Raw genomic sequence first — 17,487 nt, 5'->3', positions numbered from 1 at the left:
CTGGCGTTGTACAAGCGACCGCTGTCTCGAGGTCCTCTTATGGTCCTATGGATCCATCATCGGTGACGAACTTCATACTAGTAGCTTGGTGTTGATTATGGCTTCGACGTCATTGATTGTCTTTCTTCCCAAGATGATGTTGTAGGCTGTGGAGTCTCGGAGGATCACGAATTCGGCCATCGCGATCTTCGGCCTTGCAACTGTCCTACCGAGATCGGTAGGGAAATGACTCCGTCTAGTTTGATGAAGTGATCGCCTAACCCGATAACCCCGTGCTGGTGGGTCGTAAGGTCGGCATCCTTCAGCCCCAGTGCGTCGAACACGTTGCGGAACATGATGTTTGAATCAGCCCCGGTGTCGATAAGGATCCGTTTGACGAGGCCGGTTCCCACTCTGGCCGTTATGACCATAGGAGGGTTTTCCGGGGCGTCGCTGAACCATTGATCTTCTGGGCCGAAAGAAATGGACGGAGGTTCTTGGTACTCTGCACGTGTGGAGATGAGATCGCCAACCTTGGCGTCTTCTTGTGTGCCGACCGGGATTTTGGTGCGGCGTTCTTTGCCGTTACCACGTTATCACGGTGAGGCCATGGTCCCCGCCTTCGGGTTCCTGCCGCCGCCTGGTCGAGCGCGCCTTGGCTTCCTCATCTGATCGCGATAACGCCTTCTCGGCTCCTGATGAGAGGGAGAACGCCGCTAGCTTTCCTTCCCTTATCGCCTGTTCTAGTGCATCCTTCAGGTCGAAACAGTCCTGTGTTTGATGGCCATACCCCTTGTGGAATCACAGTAAAGGTTCCTGTTTCCTCCTGTTCGGCCTTAAGTGCTCGGGGCTTCGGGAGGATTCCCTTCTCCGCTATCTGTTGGTAGACCTCCACGATGGGGAGAGTGAGTGGGGTGTAATTGTTGAATTTCCCGACCCTGGGGAATGGTCGAGGTGCCCTGTTTGACGCCTCTTCCCTAGCTTTTTCCTTTGCTCTCTCTCCGTCGACGGGCTGCCGTGCTGGCTGTAACGGACTGCCGTTTATTGGCAGCCACGACTCGGCTGACTCCTCGTCGTTATATACTCCTTGGCCACTGTTTGGATTTCATGCATCGTCCAAACTGGTTTCGTGGTGAGGTGTTTCCGGAAGTTCTCGTTGAGGAGGCCGTTCGTTAGGCAAAGACTGGCCACCGAGTCGGTTAAGCCGTCAATTCCAAGCATTCGTCGTTGAACCGATCCAAGTATTCCTCGTCGATTCCTTGTCTCTGGGTATCCCCAGAAGGTTGATGGGGTGCTTAGCCTTTGCTATTCGCGTTGTGAATTGAGCCAGGAAAGCGCGGCTGATGTCTGAGAAATTGTAGATAGAACCTTGGGGGAGGCCGTTAAACCATTGATCGCTGGTCTGCTAAGGTCACGGGAAGGCGCGGCATCTCACTTCGTCGCCTACCCCCTCTAGGTTCATCCTGGCTCGAAGGCCGTCAGGTGTCTAGAGGGTCTTGAGTTCCGTCGTACCTCATGTCCGTTGGCTTGTCGAAGTGCTTCGGCAGGGACCGAGGATAGATCGGTGGAACGGGGTGGCGCCCATTATCACAGGTTGTCGTGTTCTTCCGTCTTCGCGACCTCTTGTCGCTCGATGGGTCGGTCTGCCTCGGGAGTAGATGATCGTGTCATTTCGTCTCCTCATTATGGGTGACTCCTCCCGCGAACTCTCTGCTTCCGTCCGCGGGCGGCGGCGGTAAGAGTCTTTCCCTCGCTTCCGGGAGACGGGGTAGCTCGGATCGGTAGAGCGTCCGTCCCGCTCCCGGTCGGCAAGCTGCCGCTCCAGGTTCTGGACTCGGTGGCGCAGCTCTTGCATTATTATGGCGCTATCGCCGCCCGTTCCTCCGAATGGTCGTGTCCCCGTGCGTCGATGGGGGGACCTTCGCCGCCCCCCTTGCGAGGCGACGGAGGCTGCCCCCTCCGCTCCGGCAGCCCGGCCTTGGTCGCCAAGACCCAGTACAGCTTCCATTTAGACTTCCCCACAGACGGCGCCAATGTTCGTTAGTCGGCTTCCGAACAGGTCGGGTGGACAGAAGATGCAAAGATGGATAGGTGAGGATGTCTTAATCTTGGTCGCACTGATTGTGGGTCTGCTGAGCTGGCGAACACTTGTACTGGCGAATGGACGAGGGGGGGTGCCACCTGCAAAGACACTCCGACGCTCAAGTCAGCAATGTGCAGGCGGGCAGAATAATGGGGTGAGAGAATGTGACGTACCTCGGGGGAAGAGCCAATCTTCCCCTTATATACATGTCAGTAGTGGGCTCCTTACGTGACAGGCCCATATTCCCAAAGACGCTGTCCTGGAGCACGTGTGTGATCCGTACAGGACGCGTGTCCGGGTCGGTTGTAGGGCGCGTGCCCGGGTCGGGTGTTACATGGGTCGGGTCGGCCCAAAGCTGGTTCCGGGCCGGGCCGTAACAATTCATAACGACAAATATTATTAATTTAACACTTTTAGTGATAGAAAATAAAAAATATTAGTCATTTGTAATAACCCTAATATCATATTAGTAGTACCCACCTTATATAAATATTAGATTTTTTTTTTAAATCCAAAAGAAGGATTGAAACGCCTAACATAATATAACATAAAACAAATAAAAGGTCAAAATCAAATACTCTGTCCAACTTCAATTTTTTTATGCAACCAAAACAATTTTGTATGATTTAAAACTTAGTGTCTATTCTAATTAAGATATCAAAAATATTTTTTTTATAAAAATATTTGTTTAGTCATATTTTAAATAAAATAATATTATTTTTATAACATATTAAAATCAAACTTTATAAATAGCTAAAAAACATCCTCACATAAAAGATAGTTATAAAATTTTTGTTGAAGTATCTATCTTAAAATTTTGACCCATAGCATTTTTCATATTTTGACAATGACCCATATAGATCAACAATTATAAGTCAAAAACTTTAAGTAAGGTTGCTACCTTGTCCCTCTATTCACCACATGGCAAATGCTTGAAGCAACAAATAAAATAACGGAGCAAACCAAAAATAGTTTTGATGATGGCTACGGTGTCCAAAAGATATAGTATCTAATTAAAAAAAAGGCTAAAAATTTAATATTTAATTTAAAAATATAAAAATAAATAAATTAAAAATATTTAAAATTTATTATAAAAAATAAAATAGACAAAAATAAATACTAACTTATAAACATCATAAAATTAGTCAATAATTTTTTCAGTTTTTTAATATAATTTTTATCATATAATTTTATAGTGAAAAATGCTATAAAGTCAATATAATTTATTATTTTTAATAATTAATAATATTTAAAAGTAGAATTAATTTTGATACACTATTAATGTAAGCATTTTTATACCACGTACATTCAATTACGTAACGTTACATCAATAAATTAAATATAATTATCTTTTATATTAATCGTGCAAATAATCATATAAAAGAACGAATGTGATTAGACTACTATGTAAAATATTTTACACTGTCAATATATCAAAATTAAACTCTTAAAAATATTAGCTAAAAAAATAATATTAAACTGTTAAAATTTATTAGTTAATATAAATTAAAATTGTTGACTCTCAAATTTTTTTTTTATATATATATGAGAAAATTTAGGGACCAACAAATTTTGTGGATTTTAGCTATTAATTAGTCATTAATGATATTTTTAATGGTGTAAAATTGTATCTAATAATATAAAATCATTCAATTTTTTTTGATGATTAAGAGTTAGCCAAAATTTAATAAAAGTACTGATCCTAACACTCGTCTGTATATATATTCCATGTTGAGCTGCAATCTATTTTGCACAGTAATAGAAATAAATATACGCTGCAACTCTCGGCCCCTACTACATACCTAAAAGACAAAGTTCTGACATGCATGGCTTCCTGCCTTCCTTGTATATGCCCTAATATTTCTAAACAAAGAAAAAGAGTACTACTATCTGTTGTCTTTTTCAGCATTCAATTACAATTGTCAAATGATGATATATAGTTTTCTTAGGTCACCCTCTCTTCATCCAAAACATGAAAGCAATGGGAATTTTCTAGGGCTCCTCTGTCCTCTCCAACACTTTGTATTAAGTTTCAACAGCTAGCTTCTCTAATTTTATTATTGCTCTGAAAATTTTGATTGAATTGATTATTGTCCGGGCAGTGGACCAGTCAAGTAGAATAACGTTGGAAGTGAATGCATGAAGTGTGGATGACAAGACGAGCAGAATTTATATGGTTTTTGTTTGCTATTTGAAATTAATTAATGTGGTATCACATTGAACAGTTTGGAGGATGATGCTCGTCATTGTTGGCACCACAGAATTTCAATGCCTAATTAAGTCAATGTTCCCGGGGAGTATTCATGTGATTGTGTCTCCATCTATCTATGCATACCTCATCATCACCTCATCATGACTTCAACACTTATTAATTAATTCACTCCTTTAACATAAACAATCACTAGTAATAAAATTTATAGCAGAAAGAGAAAATAGAATGTAAAAGTTTTATATTCAATTTTTCATTATCAAATGATTGAATTGTTACATATATACACAACACAGAGTGCACAACTCATCAAATTTAAAAGGATCCTAAACAAATAAAAAATAACTAATAAATCAATGAGCCATCATCTTTGTTGAATTAAGTTTGATTTTGGGTTTTACATAAATAATGATCACAAACATTTTTTGGATTAAAGTCCAAATTTATTTAATGAGTGTGTTAAGTGATACACGCCTATTTACGCGTTGCTTCAGTCTAAGTTAATGTTATTTCAGCAACTTCAAGTATTACAATTTTAAAACTTTAACCCATTATATGTTTATGAAAAAAATAAATAAGAACCTATAAGGCAAGAGAGAGAGAACCGAATGCTCATGATTGGAAAGAAAATGAAAAAAAATAAAAAGAACATTTGGCACTATTAGAAAACAGTTATGGTTCTAAAAACGCAACAATGACTCCAGGACAAAACAATATCAAAATGCAGAAGATTACTAGCAAAATTTGCAAGAGCAAAATAAAAATGCAAAAGTATAGACAACAGTTGGTAAGACACGAAAATGAAAATGTTGTGCATGTTAAGAAAGACAGCAGATTCAATGACAGCAAAGTTGGTGGAGTAGCTCCTTAAACAAATAGAGTTAGTGGAGTAGAATGAAAAAAACATTGCATGCCAATAGAGACAGCTTGAACGGACAGAATCAAGAAAGAAATTAGAAGAGGCAACGTTGACATTTGAAGGGCAAGCTTCATCCTATAAAACTGGCCTCACTTCACCATTGGAAGACAAGAAAAAGAGAGTGACACAAGAACATCATCTCAACATACTTGAGTTGAATTCTTTTTCTTCAATTTGTGCTTCATTTTTAGATTTTTTTTTGCTATGGCTATCTAATTTCATCTTTCTGTAATTGAGAAAAAGGCTTATGAAAGTGAGTTAAAAAAGCCATCAGAGAAGAGACAAAAGAGATACATGAAACAATTAAAGAAATATTTTTCTGTAATATGATTTTGTTGAACTAAGGTTTAGTTCTCCTTGCCAAGTTGGGATAGATTTGATGGTAGATTGAATCTATGGGTTTTTCTTTTAAGTTGGGACAACACTTGGGTAGTTAAGTTTTGGGTTAGAAAACTTAGTGAAAGATATTAGATGAATTAGGTTATAATTTATTAGTATTGTTGTTTGTAATCTGATTGATTATAGTAGAAATTTCACCATGGTTGTGGTGGAGACTAGATGTAGATTTCATGACACCTAAAAACCGAACCAGGATACATGTTGGCCTAATTCTCTTCTTTCATTCTCTGTTTCTTTCTGGTTTTAGAGACAAAATCGAAAAAATCTCCTGCATAATTAGCTTCCGCAAAAGCAGAGCATAAGAACTCCATTTTTGAGTTAACTTGATTCAACTCTTCTTCTCAAGTTTAAGAAGTTCCATCAGTTGATATCAGGAGCAAGGTCTCAAGGAGTTAAGCTTCACAAATTGGAGCAAAAATCTATGGCCAACAACATGGGTGCTAACATCATGGCGTACACACTCACCGAAAGGTAGTCCAATAATAGACCTCCCTAACTCAACGGCAACAACTACTCATACTAGAAAGAGAGAATGCGAATCTTTATGCAGTCAATCGACTATAATATCTGAAAGATTGTTGTCAATGGACCAAACATTCTAACAAAATAAAATACTAAGGGAGATGTAGTGCCAAAGAAAGACAATGAATGGATAGAAAAAAAAAAGAAGAAGGTTGAACTGAATGTCAAGACAATTAACCCAATTCACTGTGCTATTAGTTTTGAAGAATACAAAAAATTTTCAAGATGCAAAACAGCTAAAGAATTTTGGGACAAGCTCAAAATCACCCATGAAGGAACCAAGCAAGTAAGAGAGACCAGGATTGATATGCTGATGAAGGAGTATGAGATGTTCAACATGAAGGAGGATGAAAGCATCGATCAAATGTTCGAAAGGTTTTCAATAATTATCAGCAACTTGGATGCCATGAGAGAAAGCTATTCCGAAGAAATCTTGGTAAGGAAGATCTTGAGGAGTCTTACTAAGAAGTGAAAAGTAAAAAAGTACAGTCATCTCTGAAAAAAATGATTTGATAAAAATCACTTATGATGAGCTAAGAGATAAGCTTTTAGTCTATGACAAAAAAAAAGTGTAGCATTAAAATCAAGAATGATAGTCAAAGAATAGAAATCTGATGACAGTATCTCAAATGAAGAAATGGTATTCTTTGCAAGAAAAATGAAAAGATTAATGAGAATTAAAAGCAAAGGCAAAGGAAGTTCTTTATCCAATGACTTCAAGAAGGATCAATCCAAGTTTATCTGTCACCATTGTAAGGAACCAGGTCACTTCATGTCTGATTGCCCTCAATTGAAGAAAGGTGAAAAATCAAAGAAAGAAAAAAAGAAGGTGTTGATGGCAACATGGAAAGACTTGGAAATGACACTGATTCTGAAGATGAAGAAGATTCTGATCAAGAAGATCAAATATGTTTAATGGCTGATCACACAGATATGAATGAGGTAGATCTTTTTGACTGATCTATTGATGAATTGTACTATATTATCAAAGATTTCACTGTGAACTCAAAGAAACTTTTTAATAAATATGTTAAGTGCAAGAAAGATAATGAGGCATTGAGAGCTGAAAATGAATTTTGTTAGAAAAAGTAAAGGCAACCGAATCTTGTGATGAAAAATCTTTGAAAGAAGAAAATGTTGCTTTGAGAGCCGAGTTAAATAAATTCAAACTCAAGCATTCAGTCTCAGCCTCTACTGATTTAATTGCTGAAAATGAAAAGCTGAATAAGAAAATTAACAATCTTAACGAAGACTTAGCAAAATTTGTTCAAAGTTCACAAAATCTTGACAAATTACTTGTTTGTCAAAGATCTAGCTTTGAAAATTTTGAACTTTGGATTCATAGAGGAAAGCAAATCTGTTTTCAAACCAATATTTAAAAAATATGAAGCTTCCTCTTCCAAGATTGTCAAGCCAAAAATTTCAAGCAAGCCTCAAAATTCAGCAAAGGAAAAAGATTGCTATAAATGCAATAGAAATGGTCATGTTCCTCAACAATATTTCATATTTCTAAAATCTTTTGGTAATGAAGAAGATTTCACATAAGAGGATCCAAATGGATTTGGATACCTAAGATTAGTTGAAAAATATGCAGGTTTGCCTTATATCCAAGAAAAAATCGGACATGTGGTATCTTGATAGTGGATGTTCAAGGCATATGACCGGAAAGACTGCCTTCTTCATCAAACTCAACAAGTATGATGGAGGGTTTGTCACTTTTGGAGATGATGGTAAATGTGAAATAATTGTCATTGGTAAGGTTGGCAAAGATTTTTCTACTTACATAGATAGTGTCTTTCTAGTTGATAGGTTAAAGCATAATCTATTGAGCATAAGTCAATTGTGTGACATTGGATATGTAGTAACTTTTAAGAAATTAGATTATAAAGTCATAAATAAAAAATCAGGGACTGTTTTGTTCATTGCAAAAAGATGTGACAATGTTTATGGTATCATTCTAGATGATCTTAAAGTTCAAAATGTAACTTGTTTCTCTTTAATGGAATCTGAAAAATGGATGTGGAATAAAAAATTAGGACATGCTAGCATGTTCTAAATCTCTAAACTTGTTAAAAGAAGTTTAGTGAGAGGTCTTCCTAACATTATTTTTGATAAAGATATCACTTGTGATACTTGTCAAATGGGTAAACAAACAAAATTTTTTTTAAACCCAATAAAGATGTCTCTACTAAGAAATCATTGAAGTTGTTGCATCTTGATCAGTTTGGACTAATTAGGACTCAAAGTCTTGGAGAAAAAAGTTATGGAATGATTATTGTGGATGACTACGTTAGGTTTGGTTGGATGTTCTTTCTAACTCATAAGCATGAAGCATTTTCTGTTTTTGAAAAATTCAGCAAGAAGATTCAAAATGAAAAGGAATAAAAAATTGTTTCAATAAGAAATGATCATGGTAAAGAATTTAAAAACTAATATTTTGAATCTTTTTCTGATGAACATGGCATATCACACAACTTCTCATGTCCTAGAACACCTCAACAAAATGATGTTGTGGAAAGAAAAAATAGAAGTTTTCAAGAAATGGCTAGAGCTATGTTGTGTTGTGAGTATGAAGTTCCTAAATTCTTATGGGTTGAGGCTGTAAATACAGCTTGTTACATTTTAAATCGAACACTCATAAGAAAGTTTTTGAAAAAAATACCATATGAACTTTGAAAAGGATATCCTACTAAACGCAATTACTTTTGTGTGTTTGGTTGCAAGTGTTTTATACTAAATATTTGAGAAAATTTGATCCTAAAATACATGAAGGTATTTTTTTTGTTATTCCACAAATAGCAAAGCATATAGAGTATATAACAAGAACTCTAAGACCGTTGAGGAGACTATGCATGTCAAATTTTGTGAGTCTAACATTATTCTTGGTGTTTGTGTTGATGATAGTCTAGGTTTTGAAGATGAATTGACAAAGAATGCTAAGACAGATCAACATCTCTCAAGTTCTTAAGAAACTGCACCTGCAAGCAACGAAAATCTCAATTCTATAGAAGACAATTTAGAATTATCTCCTATCGTGGCAGAAAATCCTGATGCAGAGGCAATTGTGAATCAAGATGAACCTAAAACTTCAACCTAAACCAAAAGGCCAAGAGAATGGTGATCCATCCAAAGGAATGATAATTAGGTCATCTTTGAAAAGAGTTGAATCCAAGAATATAACTCTTATCTCAAAGATTGAACCCTAAAATATCCAAGAAGCACTTGTTGATCCTTCTTTGATGTTAGCTATGAAAGAGAAATTACAGCAGTTTGAAAAAAATGAAGTCTGGAACCTTGTGCCTCATTCAAATAAAAAGAAAGTCATGGGTACAAAATGAATTTTCAGAAATAAATTGTGAGAAGATGGAACCATTATTCAAAAAATAGCAAGATTAGTTGCTCAAGGCTATGATCAAGAGGACGGTATTGATTTTGATGAATTGTTCTCTCTTGTAACTCGAATGAAAGTCATTAGATTGCTTTTTAAATGGAATAATAGATAGAGAAATTTATGTAGCTCAACCACGTGAATTTGAAAACAAAAACTTTTCAAATTATGTTTTCAAACTAGCTAAAATCTTATATGGTTTGAGACAAACTTCTAGAGGTTGGTATGAGAGGCTTAACTCATTTTTGTTAAAAAATAATTTTCAAATGGGAGCCACAGATACCATTCTAATTATTAGAAACTCCAATGATCATTTCATTCTTGTACAAGTATATGTTGATGATATTATTTTTAGTTTTGCTAATGAGACTTTGTGTGCAGATTTTGCTAACCTTATGACGAGTGAATTTGACATGAGCATGATGGGAGAGCTCACTTTCTTTTTCGGATTGCAAATTAAGCAAACTGTAGAGGGTATTTTTGTTCATCAAGAAAAATACGCTAAGAAACTTTTTAAGAAATTTGGGCTAAAATGTGCCAAGCCAATGGGAACTCCCATGCATCCCAACATCAAGTTAGACAAAGATGAACATGCTAGAGATATGGACGAGACAAGATATAGGAAAATGATTGGTTTCTTAATGTTTCTTAATTCTTCAAGGCCTGATATCATTCAAAGTGTTGGTATATGCTCAAGATTTCAATCAAAGCCCAAGTAATCTCACTTATCAACTATGAAAAGAATCATTCGTTATGTGCTCAGTACCATTAATTATGGTATATGGTATCCCAAAACTGATTCTTTTTAATTAGTGGGTTATTATGATGCAGATTTTGTTAGGGAATAGAGTTGATAGAAGAAGCACCAGTGGCATGTGTTATTTTCTTGACAAATTACTCAATGTATGTTGAAGTAAGAAACAAGCAACAATGGCATTGTCTACTGCTGAAGTTAAGTATATTGTAGCCTCTTCATGCTCTCAATTATTATGATTGAAAACTCAGTTAGCTGATTACAAACTAAATGTATCTAATATTCCTATATTTTGTGACAATTTGTGTGCCATAAATATTTTAAAGAATCTTGTGTTGCACTCAAGAATTAAGCACATTAAAGTTAGATTTCATTCCCATAAGAGAACATGTGCAAAATGGGAATTTAGATATTCAATTTGCGAAATCAAAAGATCAACAAGTTGATATTTTCACTAAACCTTTGCTAAAAGAGAGGTTCTGCAAATTGAGAATAGCACTGGGCATTATTGATTCATCTAATATTTTTTAATCTTGCTAATATTCTAGTTTAGTATTTTTGTCTTGCAGATCGAGATGAGGCTATTTTGGACAGATGATAAGTGACTTCATTAATTTAATTTTTTGTTATATAGACTCGTTGGAGGCTTCTCAGATTTGGTGGACCTAGGGTATTTGCTTGTCTACCTTATGATTGGACCACTTATATCCAAAAGTATTGGACCTACTTTGGACTTAGAATTTAAAACAATTGTTTTTCTTTTGAGCTTAGAATTATTTTTTGTTTTCAACAATTAACTTTTTCATCTTCTCAAAACTTGGTTCATTTGTTTACAGTGGTGAAATTCAATGTTTTTCAAAATTTTCATTTTTCAACTCAATTTCAAACCGAGACCTTTTGCACTATTTTAGGTCTATATCAATTCATCACTTCATGCATCGTTTTACACATTTTTCTCTTTATTCTTTCACCCCACTCTTTACATTCTGAATTTGACAAGTGTTATATAAATATGACTCTTTTTAGTGCTTTTCTTCTTCTGACATATTGTTTATGTTTTCTAAAATCTCCATTTTTCATTTATTTATATTTTGTTAAGATATATGCATGGATGTATTCATTTAGAGATTGCTTTACGTCATTAATATTGGTTCCTAAATCTATTCTGCCAAAGATCACAATTTTAACTGAAATTGTGAAAGATATGTTTCTAAGAGTTTATAAACTTGTCTGATCTTCTTATTAATTTTGGAGTTAAAAAATAAATTAAAAAATATTTTGACATCCCATGTGAATTCTATCTACGAAAACCGAATTTTTATATAATAGGATATATTTTAGCGTGCAAAAAATATTTTTTTTTATTGAATCCGTGAAGTCTCCACTCTCCATATATAGTAACCCATGATTCCATGAAATCTCCATATATTCCTGACTGACAAGTGAGAAGCGCTAAATTCATCCAATGGGCAGTGGATCCATTTTCTTTTTCTTTTCGGAAGTGGCAATGGATCCATTTGAAGCTGTAACGATAGGACGATCCCAACTAATAAAGGAATGAATATGGGCCCAATGGGCCTGTAATCAGTTATCGGACACTGGCAATTTAAGAATCACTATTTGGGCCTCCTAAAGCCCATTACCATGGAAGAAAGCATGCGCACTCTCTCTCGCTTTTGCTCTTGTTTTTGGAAGTTAGAATCCCTTAGGTTATGATGCGAGTGAGTGGGAGAGGGAGAGCGAGGGCGAGAGCGAGAGCAGATTATTGATTGTCTTCAAAAATCCCTCTCTTTTCTCCGTTTCCCTCTCTCACTTTTGATTTTCACCTTCAAATTCACTCCTCACTCTTCAGTCTTCATCCAGCTCAAAAACCCTAATGGAGTGGAACCCTCAAACTCTCCAGTTCCTATCGGAGTGCTTCCTCCACACTCTCTCTCCGGCGCCCGAGCCCCGCCGCCACGCAGAATCCTCACTTGATGAGGCTTCTAACCGCCCTAACTACGGACTCGCTGTCCTCCGCCTCGTTGCTGAGTCCTCCATCGATGACCAGATCCGCCAAGCTGCCGCCGTCAACTTCAAGAACCACCTCCGCGGTCGGTGGTCCCCCGCCCCTTCCGACGACGGAGGGGCCCCCGCTGTCACCCCAATACTCGACCCCGAGAAGGAGCAGATCAAATCCCTAATCGTCCCGCTGATGCTCTCCGCCACACCGAAGATTCAGAGCCAGCTCAGCGAAGCCCTCGCTGTAATCGGGAAGCATGATTTCCCCAAATCGTGGCCCGCGCTACTACCTGAGCTTGTGTCCAATCTTCAGAAAGCTTCGCAGGCTTCTGATTACACCTCCATTAACGGTATTCTCGGCACTGCCAATTCTATTTTCAAGAAGTTTCGTTTTCAGTATAAGACCAATGATCTCTTGCTTGATTTGAAGTATTGTCTCGATAATTTTGCTGCCCCTTTACTTGAGATTTTCCTCAAAACTGCTTCTCTGATTGATGCTGCTGCGAGTTCTGGAGGAAATGCTGCGACCCTGCGACCCCTCTTTGAGTCTCAGAGGTTGTGTTGTAGGATATTTTTTTCTTTAAATTTCCAGGAGCTCCCTGAATTTTTCGAGGATCATATGAAGGAGTGGATGACTGAGTTTAGGAAATATCTTACCACTAGTTATCCTGCTCTTGAGGGTAGTGGCAATGATGGTGTTGCGGTTGTTGATGAACTTAGGGCTGCTGTTTGTGAGAACATTAATCTTTATATGGAGAAGAATGAGGAGGAGTTCCAAGGATACTTGAATGAGTTTGCTCTTGCTGTGTGGACTTTGCTGGGAAATGTGTCCCAGTCATCTAGCCGCGATCAGCTTGCCATCACTGCAATCAAGTTTTTGACCACTGTCAGCACCAGTGTTCATCACACCTTGTTTGCCAGTGAAGGAGTTGTGCCGCAGATTTGCCAGTGTATTGTGATCCCGAATGTAAGATTGAGGGATGATGACGAGGAACTGTTTGAGATGAATTACATTGAGTTTATTAGGAGAGATATGGAAGGTAGTGATCTTGATACCAGGAGGAGGATTGCTTGTGAGCTACTTAAGGGGATTGCCACACATTATGGGGACGTTGTCAGAAGCATTGTTTCTGCGCAAATACAAAATTTATTAAGTTCCTTTGCTGCTAACCCCGCAGAAAATTGGAAGGATAAGGATTGTGCTATATACTTGGTAGTTTCTCTTGCAACCAAGAAGGCTGGAACTAGTTATGTGTCCACTGATCTTGTTGATGTTCAGAGCTTTTTTGAATCCGTTATTGTCCCTGAGCTGCAGAGTCCAGACGTGAATGGGTTTCCTATGCTTAAGGCAGGTGCACTCAAATTTTTTACTATGTTCCGCAGTCAAATATCAAAGCAAATAGCATTGAAGTTTTTCCCAGATTTGGTTCGTTTTCTTGCTTCAGAGTCAAATGTTGTTCATTCTTATGCTGCAAGTTGTATTGAAAAACTCTTGTTGGTAAAGGATGAGGTGAGTAGACCACGCTATACAGCCAGAGATATCAATCCGATTTTCCCAATGCTGATGAACAATCTTTTCAGTGCATTGAAGCTACCAGAGTCTGAGGAGAACCAATATGTAATGAAATGCATTATGCGGGTTCTTGGGGTTGCAGATATATCTGCTGAGGTTGCTCGAGTTTGCATTGAGGGGTTAGCTTTTATTCTTGGTGAAGTTTGCAAAAATCCTAAAAACCCCATCTTTAACCATTATCTCTTTGAATCAGTTGCTATTCTTGTGAAGCGGGCTAGCGAGAGAGACCCATCTCTTGTATCTGTCTTTGAGGCGAGCCTTTTCCCTAGGCTTGAAATAATTTTATCCAATGATGTAACTGAGTTTTTCCCATACACATTCCAATTGCTTGCTCAGCTTGTTGAGTTAAACAGGCCTCCAATTCCACCAATCTACATGCAGATATTTGAGATCCTTTTGTCACCTGATTCTTGGAAGAGAGCTCCGAATGTTCCTGCCCTTGTGCGTCTACTCCAGGCCTTCCTTCAAAAGGCACCAAATGAAATCAATCAAGGTGATAGACTGACTAAAGTTCTTGGCATATTTGATACACTTATACAATCTTCTAGCACATCTGAGCAAGGATTTTATGTGCTCAATACTGTCATTGAGAGTCTCGAGTATAATGTTATACAGCCTTATATTTCCCATGTTTGGGCTGCTCTTTTCAGAGAGCTCCAACGAAGGCGGACAGTAAAACTTATCAAGTCCCTTTTAATATTCATGTCACTTTTCCTGATAAAACACGGGCCCTCAAATCTTGTTGAAACCATGAATCTTGTCCAGCCTAATATATTTAATGTGATTTTGAGCCAGTTCTGGATACCTAATCTCAAGTTAATCACCGGTTCTATTGAGCTCAAGTTGACTGCTGTTGCTTCAACAAGGCTCATTTGTGAGTCTCCAGTCCTGTTGGATCCTGCTGCTGCTGAATCATGGGGTAAAATGGTGGACAGCATTGTCACTCTTCTCTCACGACCAGAACAAGATAGGGCTGAGGAGGAACCTGATATGCCAGATATTACAGAAAATGTGGGTTATACTGCCACATTTGTTCGTCTTTACAATGCTGGGAAGAAGGAAGAGGATCCACTAAAAGATATAAGAGATTCTAGAGAATTTTTTGTTGCTTCAATATCTCGACTTTCTGCACTTTCTCCTGGGAGGTACCCCAAGGTCATAAATGAAACTGTTGATCCAACAAATCAAGCAGCTCTACTTCAGCTTTGCAACAGCTACAATCTCACAATAGTTTGAGTATGTACTTGAGTTACCTTCCCTTTATTATGATATGCGGTGTTTGCTTTTGGTGAATTTTCTGCAAATATAATTAAAAAAGTATCCCTGATGACTAATATTGTTTAGTTTAAAGAAATGCTTGTGATACTTGTTATATTTGTTATTCTTCTTGATTCATTTTGTCTGTGTATTACAGTAGATATCTTTGTCCTTTGGTTTGGTGGATATTGGTAGTTCACTTGTGTCATAATAACATGAATTTTTGTTGGTAAGAATGATGGGTATTCAGACAAAATTTACTCTCATTTACATGTTATTCTAACGTGGTATCTTGAAGTCTACTTGAATGAGTGTGATACAGTATAGGTGTAGGGAATCCTTAAACTATAATCATATAGGAGATGTTTATTTAAAAGTTGAAAACATAACTCATTTTCATAAGTTAAGTTAGGTCAAAGATCAAACAAATGACTTGGAAACTCTCATGACCTCTTGTACTAGCAGTAGAGAATTTATTTCTAAAGCAAAATAATAAAAACAGGATGGTCTTATACCCTCTTAATTGAAAGTGGAACGCATGAATAGTAGTCAAAATGGTGTTGGATGGATGGAGCTTTTTATTTGTTCACTTGTTTTATGGAAGGTGGAAAACCATTTTTGAACTGACATTTATGCTATGGGATTGAGTCCAGGTTGCCATGTAATGGCTAAGTGAGTATCAATTTGCAAAATAAGTAAATAATTTTCATTCGTCATTTTCTGTTGCTATAAACTAAAACATGTCATAATCTGTATGTAACAACTAGCGACATATCATTTTCCTCAACTTTATTGTACTTTTTGTTCTTCAGTTTCCAATTTGGTTGATAAGTAGTCGTAATAACTACAAACTCTACAAGTGCTAGGTCTAACTAACAATGCATTCCTTCTACTACTCAGGATCTTATTCTATGCCGGAATGATGTGCGCAAGTACTATCTGGTTACCGAGAGTCTACTGCTATATTTGTGGAGTAGCTAGGGGAAATTGCTACAAAGGTTTTGATGAATTTATCAGCATCCGTTTTTGCGGCACCAATGATCATATGCGGTAGTCTACCAGGCTTTTTGTAGTAACATGTGCTGTATCGGTGTTTTGGGTTTATGGTGTACAACAATGAATGCTCCCCCCTTTTTTTTTTCTTGCAGTTATTATTGTTCTGCTGCATGTGAGCAAATTGGGACAAATTATTGCGGTCATTTTTGTGTAAACCTTAATGTTAAAGCAAATTTTGTGTAGGTATTTTTATAATTATTCTTCAATTCGTTACGCATCTTTGATATTTCTTACTCATTTGTGAAATGCGATTTCTGTTGAATCAACAATCGTTTCCGGGGTTCCAACGACAACACTTCCCGAATTGTGAACTAGCCTGGGTTCATTAAAGTTTGCATTACGCAGTTCGTTAAAAATGAATCGAGTGGGATAGACAATATTAAAACTTAAGTTCCATTTATTTTGGGTATTGTGGTCTGTTGATAATGAAAGAACTTATTCCACCCATTAGACTAATAAACCTGTTCTCCTGACCGGAAAAAAAAGACTTCTTTTTTCCCCTCTTCTGTCTTTCCGAGTGTATTGATTCTAATAAGTCGGAAGATTGTGCTTGAGACCGCAAGATGGTAAATGTAAGAATGATTGGACCACATCTTCATGGTTTGAATTTCGAATTGGAGTTTGTGAACCCTTCACCCACCACTCAATCCATCCTAGCTCCCCAACCTCTCGAAAAAAGGTTGTTGAAGGTCAAATTCTGCGATACGTTTCTTTCTATTTATTTCTAACTTTTTTCACTTATAATTTATAACTAGGGAATTTTTTTAGTGAACGAAGTCTCACTGTATTTATAAAGGATATGTGTAACATCTCTCTCTCTCTCTCTCTCTCTCTCTCTCTCTCTATATATATATTATATATATATATATATATATATGATATATATCTATATATATATATATATATATATAAAGAATCATCCCGATTCTTTATTCAAAAATACTTATAATGCTATTCTAACCATAATAAGTGAATGACATTGGTATGTTTTACAAACAAATTAAATGTTATTTATATGGTCAAACGATCATATTATATATCATCGTACCAATGAAAATATTTTAAATTTTGTACCTACTATCTAGCAACCATGGATTACTATTCAAGATTAATTTCTTTTCACCTGTTCAATGTTCAATGGGCTGAATCACATTGTTGTAACTCAACAAATAAAAAGGCATCCACCAAGAACACTAAGGGAAAGAGCTAATCATATGAGAAGAAAAAGTGGAGAGAAAATGGCAACAAAGAGATGAAGTTATGTGAGAGAAATCAAGTTGGGTTGGTCTAATAGTTAGCTCACTAGTCCATTTAAGTAATAAAGCAAGTGTCGGGGATTCAAATCAC

At 37.0% G+C, this 17,487-nt stretch overlaps 2 protein-coding genes across 2 annotated transcripts; both read left to right on the top strand.

The window, feature by feature from the left end:
• Nucleotides 1–6,954: 6,954 nt before the first annotated feature.
• Nucleotides 6,955–10,218, top strand: LOC130932682 (uncharacterized mitochondrial protein AtMg00810-like). Its single transcript, XM_057862073.1, has 3 exons — nt 6,955–7,053; nt 7,706–7,865; nt 9,881–10,218. Exons 1-3 carry the CDS (start codon nt 6,955–6,957, stop codon nt 10,216–10,218), a joined length of 597 nt encoding a protein of 198 aa, XP_057718056.1.
• A 1,740-nt stretch (nt 10,219–11,958) lies between these two features.
• Nucleotides 11,959–16,359, top strand: LOC130935108 (exportin-2). The gene is made up of 2 exons (XM_057864681.1): nt 11,959–15,063; nt 15,985–16,359. The coding sequence occupies exon 1, from the start codon at nt 12,130–12,132 to the stop codon at nt 15,061–15,063; it is 2,934 nt and encodes a 977-aa protein (XP_057720664.1). The 5' UTR covers nt 11,959–12,129; the 3' UTR covers nt 15,985–16,359.
• Nucleotides 16,360–17,487: the final 1,128 nt, after the last annotated feature.

Source organism: Arachis stenosperma, chromosome 6, assembly GCF_014773155.1.
Source record: "Arachis stenosperma cultivar V10309 chromosome 6, arast.V10309.gnm1.PFL2, whole genome shotgun sequence".
NCBI lineage: Eukaryota > Viridiplantae > Streptophyta > Magnoliopsida > Fabales > Fabaceae > Arachis > Arachis stenosperma.
Note: the sequence above shows the minus strand (reverse complement) of the source record. Positions and strands in the feature narration are given on the sequence as shown.

Bases quoted from the DNA above. Each gene is read 5' to 3' on its own strand.
- LOC130932682 (XM_057862073.1), top strand. From the start codon at position 6,955: ATGGAAAGACTTGGAAATGACACTGATTCTGAAGATGAAGAAGATTCT. The intron at 7,054-7,705 runs GTAGATCTTTTT...AAAAATATGCAG, and splicing joins ATCACACAGATATGAATGAG to GTTTGCCTTATATCCAAGAA. The intron at 7,866-9,880 runs GTAAGGTTGGCA...CTTTGTGTGCAG, and splicing joins ATGTGAAATAATTGTCATTG to ATTTTGCTAACCTTATGACG.
- LOC130935108 (XM_057864681.1), top strand. From the start codon at position 12,130: ATGGAGTGGAACCCTCAAACTCTCCAGTTCCTATCGGAGTGCTTCCTC.